The 19,502-nt window shown below is 55.5% G+C and overlaps 1 protein-coding gene across 1 annotated transcript; it reads left to right on the top strand.

The window, feature by feature from the left end:
* Window positions 1-136: 136 nt before the first annotated feature.
* GRK6 (G protein-coupled receptor kinase 6) lies at window positions 137-15,796 on the top strand. Its single transcript, XM_040446365.1, has 16 exons — window positions 137-333; window positions 4,046-4,141; window positions 5,136-5,248; window positions 5,368-5,445; window positions 5,790-5,890; window positions 6,226-6,318; window positions 6,424-6,487; window positions 6,627-6,767; window positions 7,039-7,229; window positions 7,943-7,980; window positions 8,078-8,167; window positions 9,332-9,540; window positions 9,632-9,769; window positions 13,635-13,772; window positions 13,855-13,989; window positions 14,661-15,796. The coding sequence occupies exons 1-16, from the start codon at window positions 282-284 to the stop codon at window positions 14,730-14,732; spliced, it is 1,749 nt and encodes a 582-aa protein (XP_040302299.1). The 5' UTR covers window positions 137-281; the 3' UTR covers window positions 14,733-15,796.
* The last annotated feature ends 3,706 nt before the right edge of the window (window positions 15,797-19,502 follow it).

Consider the following 19,502-nt stretch of genomic DNA (forward strand, 5'->3'; position numbering starts at 1 on the left):
GGGATGACGAAGAGGCTGTCTAATGGGAAGACGGCGCGGGGAGCGCCCGCCCGGTTATTGGCCTCGTAAAGTAAACAGAAGGCGGGGCGGGGTGGGCCGGCGCCCGGGTGGCCCCCGGGAGGGGGCGGAGTGTTCGCGGCGGGCGGCGGCGGCCGGGGAGGCCCGGGAGGCCGCGGCGCGGTCACTGCGAGCCGAGCCGCGCCGATCGCCATCCGGCCCCGGCTCCCGCGAGCGATCCCGGCCGGCGGCTCGGCCCGGCGGGCCCGGCGGCGCCGCAGCCCATGGAGCTCGAGAACATCGTAGCGAACACGGTGCTACTCAAGGCCCGGGAAGGTGAGGCGGCCGAGAGGGCGGCCGGGTGCGGGGTACGCGGGCGCGCGGCCTCTGAGCTCGGCTGGCGCCCCAGCCGCCAGATCCCCTAGGGCAGCGCGCTCCGCGCCCCGCACCCCGCGCATACGCGAGCCCTTCCGGCCGGTAGTCCTCTGCACCTGCCCCGGGTGCCGGGGCCCAGGAAGGGGCGGGGGTCAGGCCACCGCCCTCGCGGCGGGGGGGTGGGGGGGGGGTGAGGGAAAGAGAGAGGAAGGAAGAGGGAAGGGTGAGACCTGGGTCCTTGGAGAGCCTCTCTGAGGCCTCCCCCAGGTGATAGGTGAGCAGATGCCCCAAGAAAGGGTAGCCTACCCCACGTGCCTCAGGCCCAGACCCTGGCGCCCAGCCTGGACCCGCACAAAGTTGGTGCAGGATAAAGGTTTGAAGAATGAATGAACGGAGCCACCGCAGTAGCACAGCTCACTCGGTTTGGGGAAACGGCTGGTCACATATGCTACCAACATGATTGCCACTTGTCTCGTGCCTCAGGACACTGGGTACAGAGGTGAATGGGTCATGAATTTTGCCCTCAGAAAGCCCACGGTGTAGAGGGCCAAATGGGCACAGAAATAAGCGGGAGCTGAGCTTTGAAGGAAGAGAGCATGGGGGGCTGGCAGGACTGTAAGTGCAAGGCCGGCAGAGGGATCAAGTCTGGTGAGTGTGTACTGAGCTTCTCATGACTCCCATCCCGAGTGATACTAGGCACCTGGCCTCTGAGGGTCATGGGGGACACAGAGGACCAGACTTGGTCCTCACTGCCTTGTGGTCAATCTGGCCCTCACCTGTCATTGTCCACTTCAGGAACACAATCACAGAACACTCCTTCTATTATGTGCCCTGTCCTGTCTTGGGTGCTGGGGACCAGCAGTGAACAAGACCCTTCTTTTTGGACCTCTAGAGCAGGGAGGTCATGACATGGTCATTTTCCACTCTTTGCTGGGCTTCCAGGCTGAAAGAGTCATCTGTTTCACTTTTCTGCTCCATTTTACAGGTGCGAAACTGAGGTTCAGACCAGGGATTAGCCCCCAAGTCATACGGTGAGACTGTGGTTGACCCAGGCCTAGACACAGGATGCCTCCAATACAGTGTGTAGGAAGCCCAGACAAGCCCCCAAATGGCACAGCATCTGGTACCCCCCTGCCTGCCCAGTGTGTGTTGCTCCCTGGGAGATGCTGCCTGGAAATAGGCATGGCAGGCTGGGTCCTTAGTGCCCAGAGACTTTTTTTTTTTATCTCCTGCCCCTTATCTAGTCTCAGGGCTAGGCCTTCCTCCTAGCCTCTGGGGGCATCTGCCGATTCTGTTCTGCCTCGTCATCTAGCCAGCTAGGGAGGAGGGGTGGGGAGAGCCTGGCCAGGCCTCCCTCTCTAGGGCTGTAGCCAGTTCAGGCCTCGGGCCTGCTGAGAGCACTGCTTTGCCTGGCTGGAGAGTGTGGCACCTCCTGACGGCCTTCTTCAGGCCATGAGTGAGGCATAGTGTGGTATGGCCAGACCTGGACTGATGCCTCCCCTGGAGAACACTTAACCCAACCTGGTTCTGCCCCTCCCACCTGCATGCTCTAAATAAGTCTCTTCTCTCTAAACTTTAGTAACCCTTTTTGTGGAATAGTTGGGGACAGGACATACAAACTTAAAGAAATCCCTGTTGTCATTGAGTCCTAAACCCTGGCCCATAGACTGGCTCCACTGGCATCCCTTCATTAGCTGGCTGACAGCTTAGGGCCTGGCCTTTTCCAGCTTCCCAAGGGATATGAGGCCCTAAGTGGTTTGGGAACCCTTGGTGTATGTATTCAGTTGACACCTAATAGATGGCTGGCATGGCGTGTTTGGGGTGGGAAAGGAGTGTGGGTTGTAGACCTAGGGAGCTGGGTTTGAATCCTGCCTCTGGCACCTCCAGGCTTTGTAATCTTGGACAAATTGATTCCTCATTTCAAGGCTTCAGTTTCCTCGTGAGGTTATGCCTAGTCTGACAGAATTGCTGTGAGAATGAAGTGGTGCAGCATTGGGGGGGTGAGCCCTTCTTTAGTCCTCCATCCTTTCCCAGGCCCCCAGAGGCATAGGGAGGGGGCCAGGCTAGGTTGGGGAGGAGCCCCACTGACTCTGGTGGCAGTTCCAGGACAGGATATTTGCATGTGACTCTTGCTACTGCCTTGATGTGGCTGGGAGGAGGGGGAGGAGGAAGTAACTGGTGGGGGGAGGCCAGCGGATAGAGGGTTGGGTGAAGGACCTGTGGGGGTGGTGGAGGAGTTCCCCTTCTGGCGAGGCCTTGCCCCGGGTTGGGGGTGGGGGTCTGTTGCTCATTCAGAATGGAGCAATGGCTGTGGAGTATGCTGGGTGCAGGCCGCAGGAGAGCTGCTAGCAGGTTTCCCAATGGGTGCCCTGCAACATTTCCTCCTCCCGACTGCTTAGGTCACAGAACCCATTGAGGGACCCAACTCTGCCCCTTCCCTTGAGCAGCCCCTTCCCTTGTGCCACCTGCCTTCAGCCAGGGCAGATGAAAACAAGGCTGGGTAAAGCAGAGGGGAAACTGAGGCCAGGCAGGGAAAAAGTGGCTGCCTGAGGTTGCCATGAGTTGTTGGAGCTGAGGGCCACCTCTTGCCACAGCCCTACTGGGTACTGGACACAGACTCTCCCAGTGTGACAACACCTCTGGAGGTAGCTTTGGATCTGAAGTAAGTATGGAGAAGTTGAGGCTCATAGAGGGCAAGTGACAGGCCTAAAGTGCGAATTGGAGATTCAAACCTATGTCTGTGGGGCTCCAAGACTCAGGCCCTTCTATTTTCAACCTCGTGGCCCATGGGCCACATCTGGCTAGCTCTCTAACATGTCTAATTTATTTAGCTGCAATTTGTTTTTACAAAAAATAGGAACCAGTATTTCACATAATGTCCGGAGTCTCAGCTAAAAGGTGAGAAGAGCTGGCCACGCCGAGTCCGTATTCCTGCCTGGAGGAAGGGGCATGCCCAGTCTAGTTCACCACACTCCCCACCATTCCCTGTTGTCTCCCATCTGGCCTACATTTTACCTACCTATCTGGCTCTGTAGGCGTTTGAGCTGCTACCCTGGTCTTAGCAGCTACAGATAGGGTGTCAGCTAGGTGAAATGAGGCAGGTATCAGGGCCACAGAACCCCTTGTGTACTGGAGTGGGCATCCTGAGTGCCAGCCCTGCAGCCACCACCTTGTTTGAGTCTCTGATAGCTCTGATTCAGGGCCAGGTATAGGGGCCTGAAGCCTTCCTGGTGACCCAGGCTGCCCTCTGCCCCTGGCATCTCTGAGGCATGTCCCACATGTCCTAGAATCTCTCCCTTCTGTGCCTTGACTTACATAGTTCCCACTGCTGTCATGTCCTCTGCTTTCTTCACCCGGGAAACTCCTACCTGCCAGAGAGCAGCTAAGGTTTCCTGGAAACCCACCATCACCCGGTGACCTGTCCTTATCACCCCTGTTGGATCTTCCAGCCCAGGAGCTCAGGAACCCCTAGCAGAGGGGCCCAGGGGACGGTGTGTGTCCTAGAGCCCAGTGAGGGCATGCTGAAATGTGTGGAGTGAAGGCCTGAGGTGCCTCCTAGAGTGTGCTGTGCCTGGGCTGAGCCCAGAAGGCCAGGTCTCTGGGCTGCACTGAGCGGCCAGGGGAAGCATGGTGGCAGCGGGACTTGCGATCCAGCACCTGTTTGTTCCCACAGGTGGTGGTGGGAATCGCAAGGGCAAAAGCAAGAAATGGCGACAGATGCTGCAGTTCCCCCACATCAGCCAGTGTGAAGAGCTGCGGCTCAGCCTCGGTGAGGCCTGGGTGGAGGCCTGGGTGTTCTGGGGGAGCCTCCCCTGAGACCTCACCCCGAGGCAGAGGGGCAGGGTTGGCCGGGGCGGGGGGGGTCTGGGGAGCAGGAAGACTGAGGCTGCAACACCCAACCCAGTTTCAGTTCCTGGGCCTGAGACGGGTGGAGAACATAGTACAAAGAGGACAGCAAGGGGTGTTTGGGGTAGGTGGGAGGGTGGGGGAGTAGGGCAGGGTCAGATTTGGGGCAGTCTGAGAGAAGCAGAGGAAAGGAGAGTCATGCCTGGGGTTTGAGGGACAGAGGGTACAGTGGAGGCTGGAGTCAGCCCACAGATTGATTGCATGAGGAGCCCCAAGCCCGTGCTTAGCATAACCCTGCCCCAAGCAGGGTGAGTGGCAGGTGGGGGGGCATCAAAACTTTGACCAGAAGAGGGGTCAGGACGCCAGTTCCTGCTTATCTTGGCTGAGGCCCCAGGTCTGCACAACCCCCAAGGTTGCCTAGGCCCCTCTGACAGCCTGCACGTGGGCAAGGAGTATACCATAGCTGCTTCCACCGCCTGGGAAGGAGGCTTAGCCTCGAGCTTGCCGGAAGCCACAGCTTCCTCTTGCACTTTCGCCAGGCAAGCAACAGGTTTGGGCCTAGCCTGGGCCAGGCCGGAACCTCACAACCACACCCAAGCCCAGCACTGTGATGTATGTAGGTGGTGTGAACCAGGAGATAGCAGTGGGAGGTGAGGGCCCAGCTTTGGAGCCATACATCAAGCTGTGTGACCTTGAGTTAATTGCTTAGTTTCTCTGGGCCTCAGAGTCCCAAACTGTGTTGGAAATAATAGTAGTGCCCACCTCAGTGTTGGGGTGACAGTTCTAAAGGAGGTAGTGGCTTCCATACTGCAGGGCTAGAAGCTACTGTTGGGGCCAGGGCTTGGCAGTATGGATAGGAGTGCCCTGCCAGCAGGCTCCAGGTCTGGGAACCCAGTAGCTCCTACCCCTGCTTGCAGAGCGTGACTACCACAGCCTGTGCGAGCGGCAGCCCATTGGGCGCCTGCTGTTTCGAGAGTTCTGCGCCACGAGGCCTGAGCTGACCCGCTGCATAGCCTTCTTGGATGGAGTGGTGAGTGCAGCCCAACCCAGCCCCGAGGGTGGGCAGAGGTCCCTAGGTCAAGTGTGTCCCATTTCCCCACACCTGTTGTTCTGCCCAGGCCCCAAGCTTCTCTGCCTCCCACCCTGCAGGCTGAGTATGAAGTGACCCCTGATGAGAAGCGGAAGGCTTGTGGGCAGCGGCTAATGCAGAATTTTCTGAGCCACACGGTGAGTGAGCAAGGATGGAGAGATGACGGCAGCGGGCAGAGCTCAGTGATGAGGAGAGGAATGACCACAGCCTGGGCAGAGAGTGCCCTGGAGCGTCTCCCGGTTCACCAGGCAGACCACGGGCATGGAGCCCAGGAGGGTGGGCCAGGCAGCCTGCCAGTGGCTCTGCTTCACCCTGCCTCAAGGGTAGCAGTGGAACTGAGTTCAGCAGCTGGACCGGCTGGCATACCACTAGCCTACAGCTGCTCCTAGCGCAGGTCCAGAATGTTGGCCATCTCTGCCCTGGGTGTAGGCAGCTGGCGAAGGGAGCCCCCTGCACTGACCTGTTTATTGCCTATCTCCAGGGTCCTGACCTCATCCCTGAGGTCCCTCGGCAGCTGGTGACTAATTGCTCCCAGCGGTTGGAGCAGGGGCCCTGCAAAGACCTCTTCCAGGAGCTCACCCGGTAAGCCTCTCCCTGCCCATTGGCCTGGAATTGTGTCCTGAGGAGGGGGCTTCCGTGGGCCCTGGAAGGCTGTGAACAGCTCAGTAGCTGGTGAGGGAGCTCAGCCTCTCACCCTGGCCCTGCGCTTGCTGTGTGAGCTTGGGCAGGTTGCCTTCCCTCTCTATAAAATCTTCAGCTTTGACACAGATGAATGTCTCCTGCTTAGTTGGGTTAGTAAGAGGGTTGGCCAATGAGGCTGCCCTTTAGGCCGAGAATGCATATAATGGGGTCCTGTCCCATCCAGCCGAGAACCTGGGGTGTCGGGGGCTGACTGGTGGGCTGGGCCCTCTCAACAGGCTGACCCATGAGTACCTGAGCATGGCCCCTTTTGCCGACTACCTCGACAGCATCTACTTCAACCGTTTCCTACAGTGGAAGTGGCTGGAAAGGTGAGCTCCCTGAAGGCTGGCCCACGGTAGGCCAAGTTGCTAGGGCTCTTACGGGCCTTGGGCCCCTGCTCAGCCAGTGTTTGCTCCGAAATCCCTTGCCTACAGGCAGCCAGTGACCAAAAACACCTTCAGGCAGTATCGAGTCCTGGGCAAAGGCGGCTTTGGTGAGGTAAGTGGCCAGGCCAGAGCCCCTGATGGAGTGGGGAGGAGGGGTATGGTAGGCCCTGGACCAGCCCCCCCTCCTTGAGCTCCTATAGCCCCAGGAAGAACACAGCTGGTCCCTATTTGCCCATCTACCTTGGTTACAGGTGTGTGCCTGCCAGGTGCGGGCAACAGGCAAGATGTACGCTTGCAAGAAGCTGGAAAAGAAGCGTATCAAGAAGCGGAAAGGGGAGGCCATGGCACTCAATGAAAAGCAGATCCTGGAGAAAGTGAACAGTAGGTTTGTAGTAAGTACAGACAGGCGACCCCTCCCTTCACCCTGGCCATGCACTTGCCCTGCCCTTCTCACTTACCAGGCTAGGTCCCTTTCTGTGCTGCCCTGTCCCCACCCTCAGAGATGCCTGGGAAGGGTCGGTTTGGGGTGTTGACACCAGGCCTGGGGAGCAGGCTGGGCCCCAAGGAGTGCCACTGAGAAGGATTTTTTGGGCGGCTGGTGCCAGCCCTGCCACTGGGTGGCCCGTGGCCCCTGCTTGAGGGCTCGGGTCCCCTCGGCCACAGGTGAGCTTGGCCTATGCCTATGAGACCAAGGACGCGCTGTGCCTGGTGCTGACACTGATGAACGGAGGCGACCTCAAGTTCCACATCTACCACATGGGCCAGGCTGGCTTCCCCGAGGAGCGGGCTGTCTTCTATGCCGCGGAGATCTGCTGCGGCCTGGAGGACCTGCACCGGGAGCGCATCGTGTACAGGTCCTGGGCTTCGGCCCTCCCCGCCAAGGGCTGCAGCTGGGCATGGGTGGAGGCCGCAGAAGGATGTTGGTGTGCTGGGCCTGTTGTTGCGGGCATGAGCTGGTTTGAGCCCTACTGAGCCTGGGCTTGGGGCTCCACGCTTGCCCATGCCGGGCAGACTTGAGAGCCTCTGGGTCTGGCTCACTCATGTGAATGCTGGTGTCATCACCCGTCTCTGTATAACCCTGGGCCAGTCAGCTCCCTGCAGTAAAGTGCGCAGAGCCTGGCATGCAGGGCTTGGCAGTGGGGAGCTCTGCCTATTGTTACCGGCAGTGATTTCATTTGAACCTCACAACAGCCCCATGAGGGGGACAGATGAGTAGCCCCATTTGACAGGAAAGGTAGAGTCAGCCACCAAAGTGGGGTGAGGGTGGGACGCTGTTAACACTAGTGGTGAGTAAGGCTACTGGTGCTATTCCCCTGGATGGGAGCTGCTCTCCACTTGCCTGGGGATTCCCAGGAAGGAATCCTGGCTGGGTAGATCCTTCAGCTGCCCCCTCAAGTCAGAGCTGCTGTGAGTGAGGGCAGGGCTATCTCTCACCCTGGCAATAAATGGCTCCTGCACCTTGCTGCACATTCCATCCCAGGAGACAAGTGAGCTAGGAGGGGGTGGCATGCCGTTTGGCTCCTTGGCAAACTGAACAACATCTGACCCTGCCCTTCTCTCCCCACAGGGACCTGAAGCCAGAGAACATCCTGTTGGATGACCATGGTGGGTACGGGGTGTACAGAGGTGGAGTGCAGTGGAGTGGGGCAGGGTCTGGCCCACCTGTTCAATGGGCCCCCCCAACTTGTCCACCCACATTCAGGTCACATCCGCATCTCTGACCTGGGGCTAGCTGTGCACGTGCCAGAAGGCCAGACCATCAAGGGTCGTGTGGGCACTGTGGGCTACATGGGTGAGTCTTCCTCCACCCTGGCCCCCCTGCCTCCTGGGTCCTCTTGCTGTCCTGGGCTGGGTCCCACCACTTCTGTGGAAGTCTTCTGTGTCTCAGGGAATAGAACTGATATCCCTATCTTAGAAATTAAGAGATCAGGACTCAGCCAGGAACCCACACACCTGCAAATCTGCATCATTCATTCATTCACCAAATACTTACTGAGCTCCTACTATTGGCTAGGCCTGCAGGTGGCTACCAGAGAAAGATGAGAAGGTTGAGAAGTCCTCCCCTCCCCTGATCTACCCAGATTCAGGGAGGGAATGCCCATCTGTGGTATGGGCCAAGATGTGGCCCTAGTATTCCCTTTGGAGATTATGTGACACAGCAGATAGAGCCCCAATTACAGGCCCCACCTCTTGTTGTGTGTCCTTGGACCACATACTGCTGCTCCTATGCTCACTTTGCCCAACCATAAAGCAATCATACTGGCTCCCAGAGTTGCCTTTAGATAAAAAGTGGTAGGAGAGGCAAAAATCCCATGTGCCCACCCTGGCAGGCAGTAGGTATGCAGTAGAGGAGTTTCTTTCTTGTTTCTTCTCTCTGGTATTAAATCCAGAGCTTGCAAACTGGTAACCACACAGGCCTAATATGGCCTACATTTGTACTTAAATCAAATTGTTTTTAAAACAATTTGAGGGCTGCCTGGGTGGCTCAGTCAGTTAAGCATCTGACTCTTGGTCATGATCTCACAGTTCGTGGGTTCAAGCCCCATATCAGGCTCTGTGCTGCCAGTGTGGAGCCTGCTTGGGTTTCTCTTCCTCTGTCTCTGCCCCTCCCGTGCTCATGCTCTGTCTCCTTCTTTCAAAATAAATAAACATGGTAAAGAATAAAACAATTTGAATTGGTTGCCAACATTTGATACGCCAGACAGCTTCCCATTAAAAATATGGATTTCTGACTTCTCTTGAAAAATCAGAAGACCTGGCCTCCTACGGGGCCACAGTGCTCTCTTTGATGGGGCATGTGCTGTCCTACTTGCTGAGGTCCCCACCAGGCTGCTGGTAGTGCCTGCCTGGCGGGCAGATATTTGAGCTGATGCCCCACTGTGCTGGGCATTCCCAGGGCCCCAGGGCTTGGTTCCTGCCTCCTGCCCAGCCCTAACTTCTGTTCCACCCTACCCAGCTCCGGAGGTGGTAAAGAACGAACGGTACACATTCAGCCCAGACTGGTGGGCACTAGGCTGCCTCCTATACGAGATGATTGCCGGCCAGTCACCCTTCCAGCAGAGGAAAAAGAAAATCAAGCGAGAGGAGGTAGAACGGTTGGTGAAGGAGGTGCCTGAAGAATACTCAGAGCGCTTTTCCCCTCAGGCCCGCTCGCTCTGCTCCCAGGTATGGCAAGCCAGCAGAAGGCTGACGGGCTGGGGCTGGGGGCACCAGGCACCTCTCCCAGGTCCCTCTGACTGCCCCTACCCTGCCACAGCTCCTGTGCAAGGACCCTGCTGGGCGCCTAGGGTGTCGTGGAGGTGGTGCCCGCGAAGTAAAGGAACACCCCCTCTTCAAAAAGCTGAACTTTAAGCGGCTGGGAGCTGGCATGCTGGAGCCACCCTTCAAACCTGATGTGAGTGCTGTCCACTCCTGAGGGTAGGGCCAAGCCTGGGTGGGGACTCAGGCCCGGGGTTCTTAGAGCAGTGGTCAGGCCACCTTCAGTGCAAGGGTCAGAAAGTGCAACTCAGATGGGTTGGCCAACAAAACAATTCATTGAACTCACACAAATGAAAAGCCCAAGGATAGAGCTTTTGGCATACCTGGATCTGGGGCTGCAACAACACTGTAAGAATTCTGTCTTCCTTTCCCTCTCCACTGTACAGGCCAGTGTGCAGTCTTTATTCTCTGACTACTCTTGGTAGGGTGCAGCAGTAGTGGACCAGCAGTTCAGGTCCACATCCTACTAGCTCAGCCAGCCCGGTAGACAGAATGTATACCTCTTGCCCAATTACTTCAAAAGAAGTCCTGAAAGGGGGAAAAAGTAACCCTAAGGCTAGTGCTTATTGCCACAGATTGCTCAGAAGCCCGGCAGTGATCACGGTTGGATCACTTGCCCACCTGAACCACTGCCAGCCAGGGAGGTTAGTTTCCCAAAGGAAAACCAAGACGCCATTGCCAGCGGGGGTAAGGGCTATTGGACTGGCTGAATATTGGCTGCCCACTATACCTGGTAGTGCTGACCTCTCCCTTGTAGAGTCCTACCCATTTACTGAGCATCTCAGTGGGTCAGGCATTCTGTGGGCAGAAACATCCTTGAATCATCATATTCCAAGGGGCAGAAATCCATCTGAAACTTAATTATGTCCAACAAGGAGCTTATTGGTTCATTTGGCTAGAGAGCCCCAGAGTAGGGCCAAAATCAGGGCTTCATGCAGTATTGTCAAGACTTCATCTCTTGGCTGTGCTTCAACCTGTTGATCCTCTTCCTGCTGAATTCAGACTTCTCTGTATAAAGTCACAGGGAAGGTTGTGATTGGGCAAGATTAGGTTATGTACTTGCCCTGCTCCCTTATGTAAGAGGACTGGGTCCTCTGACTGACAGTTCACCAGGAACACTGGGGAGTCAGGAAGGTGATTGGGAAGGCCGGATCGATGACTGTCAGCCACACTGGTGATCGTTTATTCCAAATTTCTGAATTCCCATATGTGCCAGACCTCAGAGATCATGAGGTCAACAGGACCCAGTTCTGCCTTCATGTTGTAGTGGGGAGCATGTCAAAATAAAGCAGTAAATGAAAAGGAATATCAAGTAGTGTGAAGTGCAACAGAAAAAAAATAAATCAGGCTAAGAAGACAATAAGGAATGATTACGAGTGGGAGTATTTTTAGACAGGGTGGTCTCTGAGGTGCTGATGGTTAAGCAGAAGCCTGAAATATGTGAAGGAGAGAGCCGTGCCAAGTTTTGAAGTATGAGTATTTCAGGGAGAAGGAGCAGCCTCGAGAGGCTCGAGAGAGAGAGGCTCTCTCGAGAGAGAGAGAACAGTGATGAGGCCAGTGTGGCTGGAGTGAGCATGGGCTGGGAGAGGCATGCAGTCTTTTTTTTTTTAATTTTTTTTTTTTATTAAGTTTATTGATTTTTGACAGAGACAGAGTGTGAGCATGAGCTGGGGAGGGTCAGAGAGAGAGGGAGACACAGAATCTGAAGCAGGCTCCAGGCTCTAAGCTGTTGGCACAGAGCCTGACCCAGGGCTTGAACTCATGAACCATGAGATCATAACCTGGGCCAAAGTCGGACACTTAACCGACTGAGCCACCCAGGCGCTCCTGTGCAGTCTTATTCTAAGTGTGACAGGGGGGCCTTTGGGGAATGTTGAACAGACATGTGAGGTGTGGGGGTGGGCCTAGAGGGGGTGAGTAGAAGCCAGAGTCCAACTAGGGGGCTGTGGCTTGTGAAGGATTGTGTTTTGTGGGCCTCACAGACCCTGGGGTGTGGGCCTTGCTGTGAGTGATTTAACTGAGAGCAGCCTGCCTCAGGTCTGGCCCCGCCACTCGAGTTTGCTCCTGCTTCCTGCTTCTGGTGCACATCATCTCATTTAACCTGGAAGTCATCCCACCACACCTGGGTCTTTTATTCAGAGTTAGAAAATCATTGCCCTGGAATTCAGCTCTTTAGAAACAACAGATGAGGAGCAAGTTTGATGATGATATAATTTCTAATAGCTTTATTGAGATTTGATTCACATATCTTATAATTCGTTCATTTAAAGTATATAATTAAATGGCTGTTAGCATATTGAGAGTTGGGCAGCCATCACCATAATCCATTTTAGAACATTTTCATCACCCCTTTCCCCCCCCCCGCCCCCACCCAACAAAAACCCCATGCCTACTAGCAGTCATTCCCCATTTTCCTCTCCCTGTGGCCCTGGCAACCACTAATCTATTTTCTGTCTCTACATATTTACCTGTTGTGGAAATTTCATGCAAATAGTGTTATATGATATGTGGTCCTTGGTGACTGACTTCTTTCATTTAGCATATTTTCAAGGTTCATACAGGTGATGTAGCCTATATCAGTAGTTTTGTTCCTTTTTTACCACTGAATAACATTCCATTCTATGAGTAGGCCATATCTTGTTTATTCATCAGTTGATGGGCATTAGGGTTATTTCCACTTTGGGCTATCATGAATAATTTTGCTATGAACATTCACATGCAAGTTTTGGTGAGGACGTTTGTTTTCATTTCTCTTTGATATATACTTAGGAGTGGAATCGCTGGCTGATATGATAACATTACATTTAACCTTTTGGGGAACTGCCAGATTGTTTTCTAAAGCAGCTGCACCATTTTACATTATGATGTTGTTGGGTTTTTTGTTTGTTTTGTTTGTTTTTATTTATTTATTTTTGAGAGAGAGAGGGTGTGAGTGAGTGAGGGGCAGAGAGAGAGGGGGAAAGAGAGAATCCCACATAGGCTTCGCACTATCAGCACAGAGTTTGAGGCGGGGCTCGAGCTCACCAATGGTGAGACCATGACCTGAGCTGAAGTCAGATGCTTAACCAAGTGAGCTGCCCAGGTGCCCCACATTATGTTGTTTCAATTGACATTCTTTTAAAAAAAAATTTTTTTTTTGAATGTTTATTTTTGAGAGAGAGACAGAGCATGAGCAGGGGAGAGACAGAGAGAGAGGGAGACACAGAATCCGAAGCAGGCTCCAGGCTCTGAGCTGTCAGCACAGAGCCCGACACGGGGCTCAAGCCCACAAACCGTGAGATCATGACCTGAGCCGAAGTCTGACACTCAACCAACTGAGCCACCCAGGCGCCCCTTAATTGACATTCTTAATAATAGGACTTAGAAAATAATATAAAGATGAAAAAGACAGTGGCCTTCTGGAGTGAGGTGAGCTCCCAGCAGGAGCCCCAGGGGTGTGGGGAGTTGGGAAGACTGTTCTAATCCTCTGGTTGGCCATGAAGCTTGAGGGGATGGAGCAGGCCATTGGACATCGTGGGACAGAGGGCCTATCGATAGCTCCAGGTCCTGCATGGGGACGCTCAGCTGAAAGGACCAGCTAAGATTCTGCCTGCACACATGTCACCAGGTATACCCCCAGACAGCCGTGTACAGGCGGGGGGGTACCTGTCGCTGATTCCCCAAGGCACTGTGGGGGCTGGTTGGCTGCAGCAGGTCAGCTACCATCAACTGGAAAAGGCATGGCTTTTACACAGCCTTATCAGTTGAAAGCAGTGAGGAGTAATGATTCCTAGTTTATAGAGGGAAATGGCCTCAAAGAGAAGGGACTGCCATACTTCGGAAGGGCATGGAGTATCTAGTTTCTGACTCCAAACCAGAGAGGGCTGCAAGGGTCCAGGCATAACCAGGCCAGGGCTGGAGTGATTTTCAGGGCTGAGCTGCCCATATGCATGTAGGTGGGCAGGTGTGCATGTGTGCGTACATGTGTAGCAGTTCCTGACTGCTACTTCTGTCCCCACCAGCCCCAGGCCATTTACTGCAAGGATGTTCTGGACATCGAACAGTTCTCCACAGTTAAGGGTGTGGAGCTGGAGCCCACTGACCAAGACTTCTACCAGAAGTTTGCCACGGGCAGCGTGCCCATCCCCTGGCAGAATGAGGTAAGGGCCTGCCTAGCTGGTAGGATGAGGCCCCAAGGAGCAGCCCTGGAGGCAGCTCTCACAGCTCCCTGTTCTTTGGCAGATGGTGGAGACCGAGTGCTTCCAGGAGCTGAATGTCTTTGGGCTAGATGGCTCAGTTCCCCCAGACCTGGACTGGAAGGGCCAGCCACCTGCACCCCCCAAGAAAGGACTGCTGCAGAGACTCTTCAGCCGCCAGGTAACTCCCAGAAGTGTCCTATCTTGGCCCCCAGCTTGACTCCAGGGGACGGTGGGTGGGAGGCAGAGCCGGTGCCCGCATGTGCTGGGAGTGGGCATCCTCCAGCCATACCAGGGGTGCCCAGGGTCTCTGGCCTTATTCCCGCCTGTCCCCTATCCCTGGCTGGGCTCACGGCCTCTTTTCTCTTTCCAGAGGTGAGCAGTGTGGGCTCCCCGTGGGTTGGCCTTGCTGCCCAGCCTCGGGGAGCCACGGGCAGCCCTTCCATGGCAGAGGCGAGATGTGGGCGAAAGAAGTCTGGTGCCCGCGCCCCCCCCCCCCCCACTACTTCATTCCCTGCACCCTGGCACCTTCAAGCTGCTAGCCTTGCTTAGCCATCTGTCTCCCCATGCCCTGCTTCCACCAGCTCCAGGGGAGAGGGTCTGGACAGGGTCTTGCTCTGGCAGAGCCTAAGATCCACCTGGACCCTCTTACTTCAGCCTGCTATGAGCAGCCTCTGCACTGATGTCCACACATGTCTGGCCTGAGCTGCTGTTCCAGGCCCCTCATGGGGATTCCCCCACCCCAGAGCATGGCTCCAGGCAGTTCCTGGCAGGGCCGGCCTGGGTGATGGCACTGGTGGCTAATGGCACTCGCTCTGCCTCTCTCCCTCCGTGTCTTCCCCATCCCTCCAGGATTGCTGTGGGAACTGCAGCGACAGTGAGGAAGAGCTCCCCACCCGCCTCGAGCTCCCAACCCGCCTCTAGCCCCCAGCCTGAGGCCCCTACCGGTGGTTGGCGGTAGCAGCTACTCCGAGCGCTGTTTACAGTTTTGCACAGTGGTCTTCCCCATTGTCCACTCAAGTTGTGGCCTGGGGAACACAGCCGGAGCTGTCCCCAGTGTCCTCTGCCCCTCAGCCCCTGGTCTGGCTGAGTTTGGCAAGGCCTGGGCTGTCCCTGGGACAAAGGTGCGTCCCTTCAGCTCTTGTCCGTGGAGCTCGGGGCTTTCTGTATTTATGTATTTGTACGAATGTATATAGCAACCGGAGCGTTCTTAAGACCTACCCTGGAGCTGGCAGAAGGGCCACTGCCAAACTCAAGGCTCCTTGGGCCCAGCTCGGACAGGCCGAGGCTGGGTCAGGCAAGGCCCCTGAGCCCCCAGCACTGTGCTCGCCACCGCTGACCTCTGAGTGAAACTCATGCCTGCCTCTGCTGCCCCGGGCTCAGGGCTATCACCTCTGGGGTCCGTTGCTGTCCCTCATCAGCACTTGTCAAAGCTGGACTGGGGCCTCTGTATCCCCTAGGCCTGTGCCAAAGTGTGACCAGAGACTGGGCTGACCCTGGGACCCATCAGTCCACTGCCCAGGCTATCCCAGATGGGTCTGCCTCTGCCTTCCAGCTCCCAGGGCACCTTGTCCCTCATGCTGGGCCCTGTCCTGAAGACACCTCTTGCAGAAATGCCCCAGCCCAGGCCATGGGAAGTGGGGGAGGTTGTCCTTAGTCAACTCTGAAACATTCCAGACTTCCCCTCTTAACAATAGACACATGTGCCCAGCAATAATCCATCCCTCCCTGTGTGTGCGTGTGGGGTGTGTGTGTGAGTGCAAGTGTGTGCGTGTGTGTGAAGTGGGTAGGCTGCGGTGTGTACCTGCACCCCAGGCCCCAGTTCTGGTCCTTCCCAGATTGTGATGGCCATCCTGGTCCCAGTGTTAGGATAGCATGGGATTATAGGGCCCTGGTTTTTCCGTATTTAAAGCCAATTTTTATTACTCATTTTGTCCAATGTAAGCTGCCACGTGTCTCTGAGTGAATACAGTCGAGCACAAACCTGGCCAGCTGCCCTGCCTGCCTCTTTCTTGCTCCTGGTGTTCCAGGGGTCTTCCTGCTTCCCTTGCCCTGCTGGAAGTGGGAAGGGATCAGAGGTGGGCCTGGTGGGGGCTGCCCTTCCAACAAGGCCCTGAACCCTCCCCCTCACACTCCCCCACCCCCCAGCTGATCTTGGAGTAGCCTCTCCAGGCAGCCAGGCCTTGGTGGCCTTTGGGCATACCCAGTGGGTTCTCAATTTCCTAGGTGGGATGAAGCCTAAGGGAAGAAGCCTTGGGTTCCCACTAGGGTGTGAGTCTGGCGCTACCTGTACTAGTGAGGCAGGCTCAGCTGGTAGGGTCCCTTCCAAGGCCAAGGTGGTCTGGCCACCAGTTGTGGGCTTGGAGCAGCCTGGGGAGCAAGGTGGAAGCTGCTGTTAGAAACATCTACCCACTGTCTTACCTGGACACCTGTTGCGTGCTCGGCCTAGGGCTGGTATGTTAGAGCCATCTCTCTGCCCTGGGAGCAGGAAATGTGGCTGGGTAGAGGTGAGACAGTGGTGATGCTGGGAGTTAGGCTGTGGCAGAGGTCAGTAGGGATCAGCCATGAGGGCATCAGGGAGGGTTCTCTGAAAATATTTGAGCCAGGCCTTAAAGGAGACTTATTCACCTGGGCACAGAGGGATTGGGGCAACATTCCATAGCATCCCATCTATGCAAAGACAGGGATGAGAGTCTGTTGACAAGTCTGTCCCAGACTTCATAAACCTGTTGCTGCACCATAGTCCATACGTAATGCCCCCAGCCCCCCAAGGATGCTCTGTAACCACAGTAAGGGTTTGTTCTAGGCTAGGTACTAGTGCCACAGGGGCTATATGAGCTTTGCAGTTGGACAGTTCTGGGTTCAAGTCTCATCAGGCCGCTTTTCAAGCTAGCTTTGCATAGGCCCTTCTCTTGTCTAGAAAGATGGGTGTGATACCCATCACCTCATAGGGCAGCTATGAGAATCCATAAAAGTGGCCAGTCCCCTCTTTGAGCCCCTGGGTCACTGGCAGGACTCTTGCCTCCTAGGAGAGTGGGTGCTGGGTGCCAGGCTAATAGCTGTCTCCAGGGCAGCCAGAAGGCTCTAAGCACTGATTAAGCAGAAGGGGCCTCTGGTGGTGGCTCAGCTCTTGGTAGTAGGTGGGACGAGTGCTGCTGCTTCTTGAGGGAAACTGGAGAGGGCCTTGCCCAAGGTCTTCCAGCTGGTTAATGGCTGCTGCAGAATGGTGAGGAAGCCAGCTGAAAATGAAGCTGGATCCTACCCATAAGTGTAAGGTTGGGGCCTAAGGTACATTTGCTGTTTTGGTGGGAGGGCAGTTCAGTGTCTGTGCAGAAGACAAAGCCCACCCTGAGCAGGTGTGCAAGGGTGAGTGGGTGCCAGGTGGACCAGTAGGTCCCTGGAGCACTCTGCCTGTAGGTAGGTCACAACCTCCCACCAGGGACCTCCCACAATCCCCCTTCCCTGGTACGCACCCAGGGAACTCGTTGGCTACAGTTCACCTCATCAAAGCTCTTGCCACAATGAGTTCCTTAGCAGTGAAAACTCCCAGAATTCACTTCCCAACAAGCCTTTCTTAAGGTCACCTAACCACCCAGCTCTATGGTGGGAATTGGCGACCCAGATGTAGACAAGGCCCCCGCCAGTTTGGAGCTCTCTCTGGTAGGGAGATAGAAATGGGAACAGGTAAGACCTAGTGTGATCAGCACTGTGGCAGGGATGATTCTAGACCTGGTGGGGCTGGGACTGCTGAGGAGGTGGGGGTCAACGCCCCTTTGGCCACAAAAATGTCAGAGTTAGTACCCTCCAGGATTCAGAGCCAGATATACCTGGGTGGAGGAGCCAGATGGATGGTCTAGGGCCTCTAGTGGTTTAGCATGGCTTGGGGTGGGTGCAGTGGGGTGAGTGATGAGTGTGTGATAAGTGAAAGAGGGGAGCAACTGGAGCCAAAGTCAGCACTACACTGGGCTTTGAAAGCCATGTAAAAGATGCCTCATCTAGAAGGCAAGGGAATCCCTGAAAGATTTTAACTGGTTTTGTCAGGGTGTCCGCTTAGCATGTACAAAGGCACCCCATGTTTACTTTGGGGAGCCTCCTGTCTCAGTCCATGTGGTTTAGATGGGGCTGGGTTTACACCCCCTGTGTACACATACACCTAGAGTGTGGGACCCAGCTGTTAGAGATCTTTGGTTGCAAGCGACAGAACTGTTCTCCAACTAACTTAGAGTGTTAAAAAGGTTATGGAGGGATGTGATAGGAAGAACCAGAACTGGGGCACCTCCAGGGTCTTAGTCACAGTCCCCATTCTCATCAGGATATGACCCCCAGAAGCAAGATGGCTACAGCCATGTTTGTGTCTGCATCACTGAGCCTGACTGCAAACCCAAGGAGCCCAAATGGCCCAGCTGGAAATCTGCCCACTGTTCACTGGGGGAGCAGGGCACTTGGGTTCACAAGCCCAGTATGATGGCACCCAGGGGGTGCAATGAGCCCCCCCCCCGCCCCGATGAAATAGGGTGCCTTGTAACCAAAGAAAAGGAAATGGATACTGGGTGGCTGAACACATATCCCTCCAACTGGATTGGTTCACTGAAGGATACTAAGCCAAAATGAATCCAAAAAGTCTTTTGGGGGGCTGGCTAGAATTATTGGGAAAGAATTGAGGTTCTCTTCTCTGGGGTTGGGTGGCAGGATATAAACCTAGAGCTGGGGCAGGGAGGTCATCCTTGCCACCACATGGGAATTTTCAAGAATCATGCAAACGGAAGAAAGAGTGGAGAGAATAGATACATGGCTGATACCATTGTTGGGACACCTGGAACCAATTGTGATCGTAGCTAAAATCTACCTCTGGATTTCTCAGTTACATGAGTCAAACACTTCTGCGTCCAAGCCTGTTTGTTTTGGGATTCTGTCACTTGCAAACCAAAATGTCCCAGCTGGTATGGTGGTGGAGGGTTTTGTTTTTTGTTTTTTTAAGTTTAATTGTTTTTGAGAGAGAGAGAGCGCGCGCGCAGGGGAGGGGCAGAGAGAAGGGGAGAGAATTCCAAGCAGGCTCTATGCTGTCAGTATGGTGCCGGACACTGAGGTGACTCTCACTAGTGCTCACCTCTGTACCCTGGGTATGAGCAGGGTCCATGAAGCCCAAGGCTATGGATCCAGCACTGGGTCTCTTCCCCGTACCACTTCTTAGTAGAAGTGGTGATGTATGCTCACTGAAGACACACTGGGAGGGGCCATGAGTTGGGAGGGGCCATGCCTTGGTGAGCTGGAACAACATTGGGGTAACCTGCCTGCTCCAACTCTTGCCCACTACATGTGTGCTGTGCATTTCAGGATGTGGCCGGTGCCTGGACTTGTGTGTGCTTTCCGGGTTGAGCTCTATGTGTAGGTCAGCTGCTTGACTGAGCATCCTGTGTGCTCGGCCGATTGTGTACACCCGGTCTGCCTGCGTGCGCCCGTTCCGGACAGCCTGTTGCCAGGAGCGGTGCGGAGTGGCGCGTGCTTACCCTGTGCAGGGTGAACCCAGCGCCCCGCGTGTGAGTCTCCGCGCCTGAATCTCCGCGCGGCAGGTGGGTGCCAGGTCCTCCGCCTTCGGCTCCCAGGACAGCCTCCTCGCTGGCGAAAGGCTGGGGGTGGGGGCCCCCTGCCGGCTGCCGCGCGCGCGCGCACGCCGGGCTGGTACGCGCCGTGTAC

Source organism: Herpailurus yagouaroundi, unplaced genomic scaffold (genome assembly GCF_014898765.1).
Source record: "Herpailurus yagouaroundi ecotype Mexico unplaced genomic scaffold, PumYag 29, whole genome shotgun sequence".
NCBI classification, from domain to species: domain Eukaryota; kingdom Metazoa; phylum Chordata; class Mammalia; order Carnivora; family Felidae; genus Herpailurus; species Herpailurus yagouaroundi.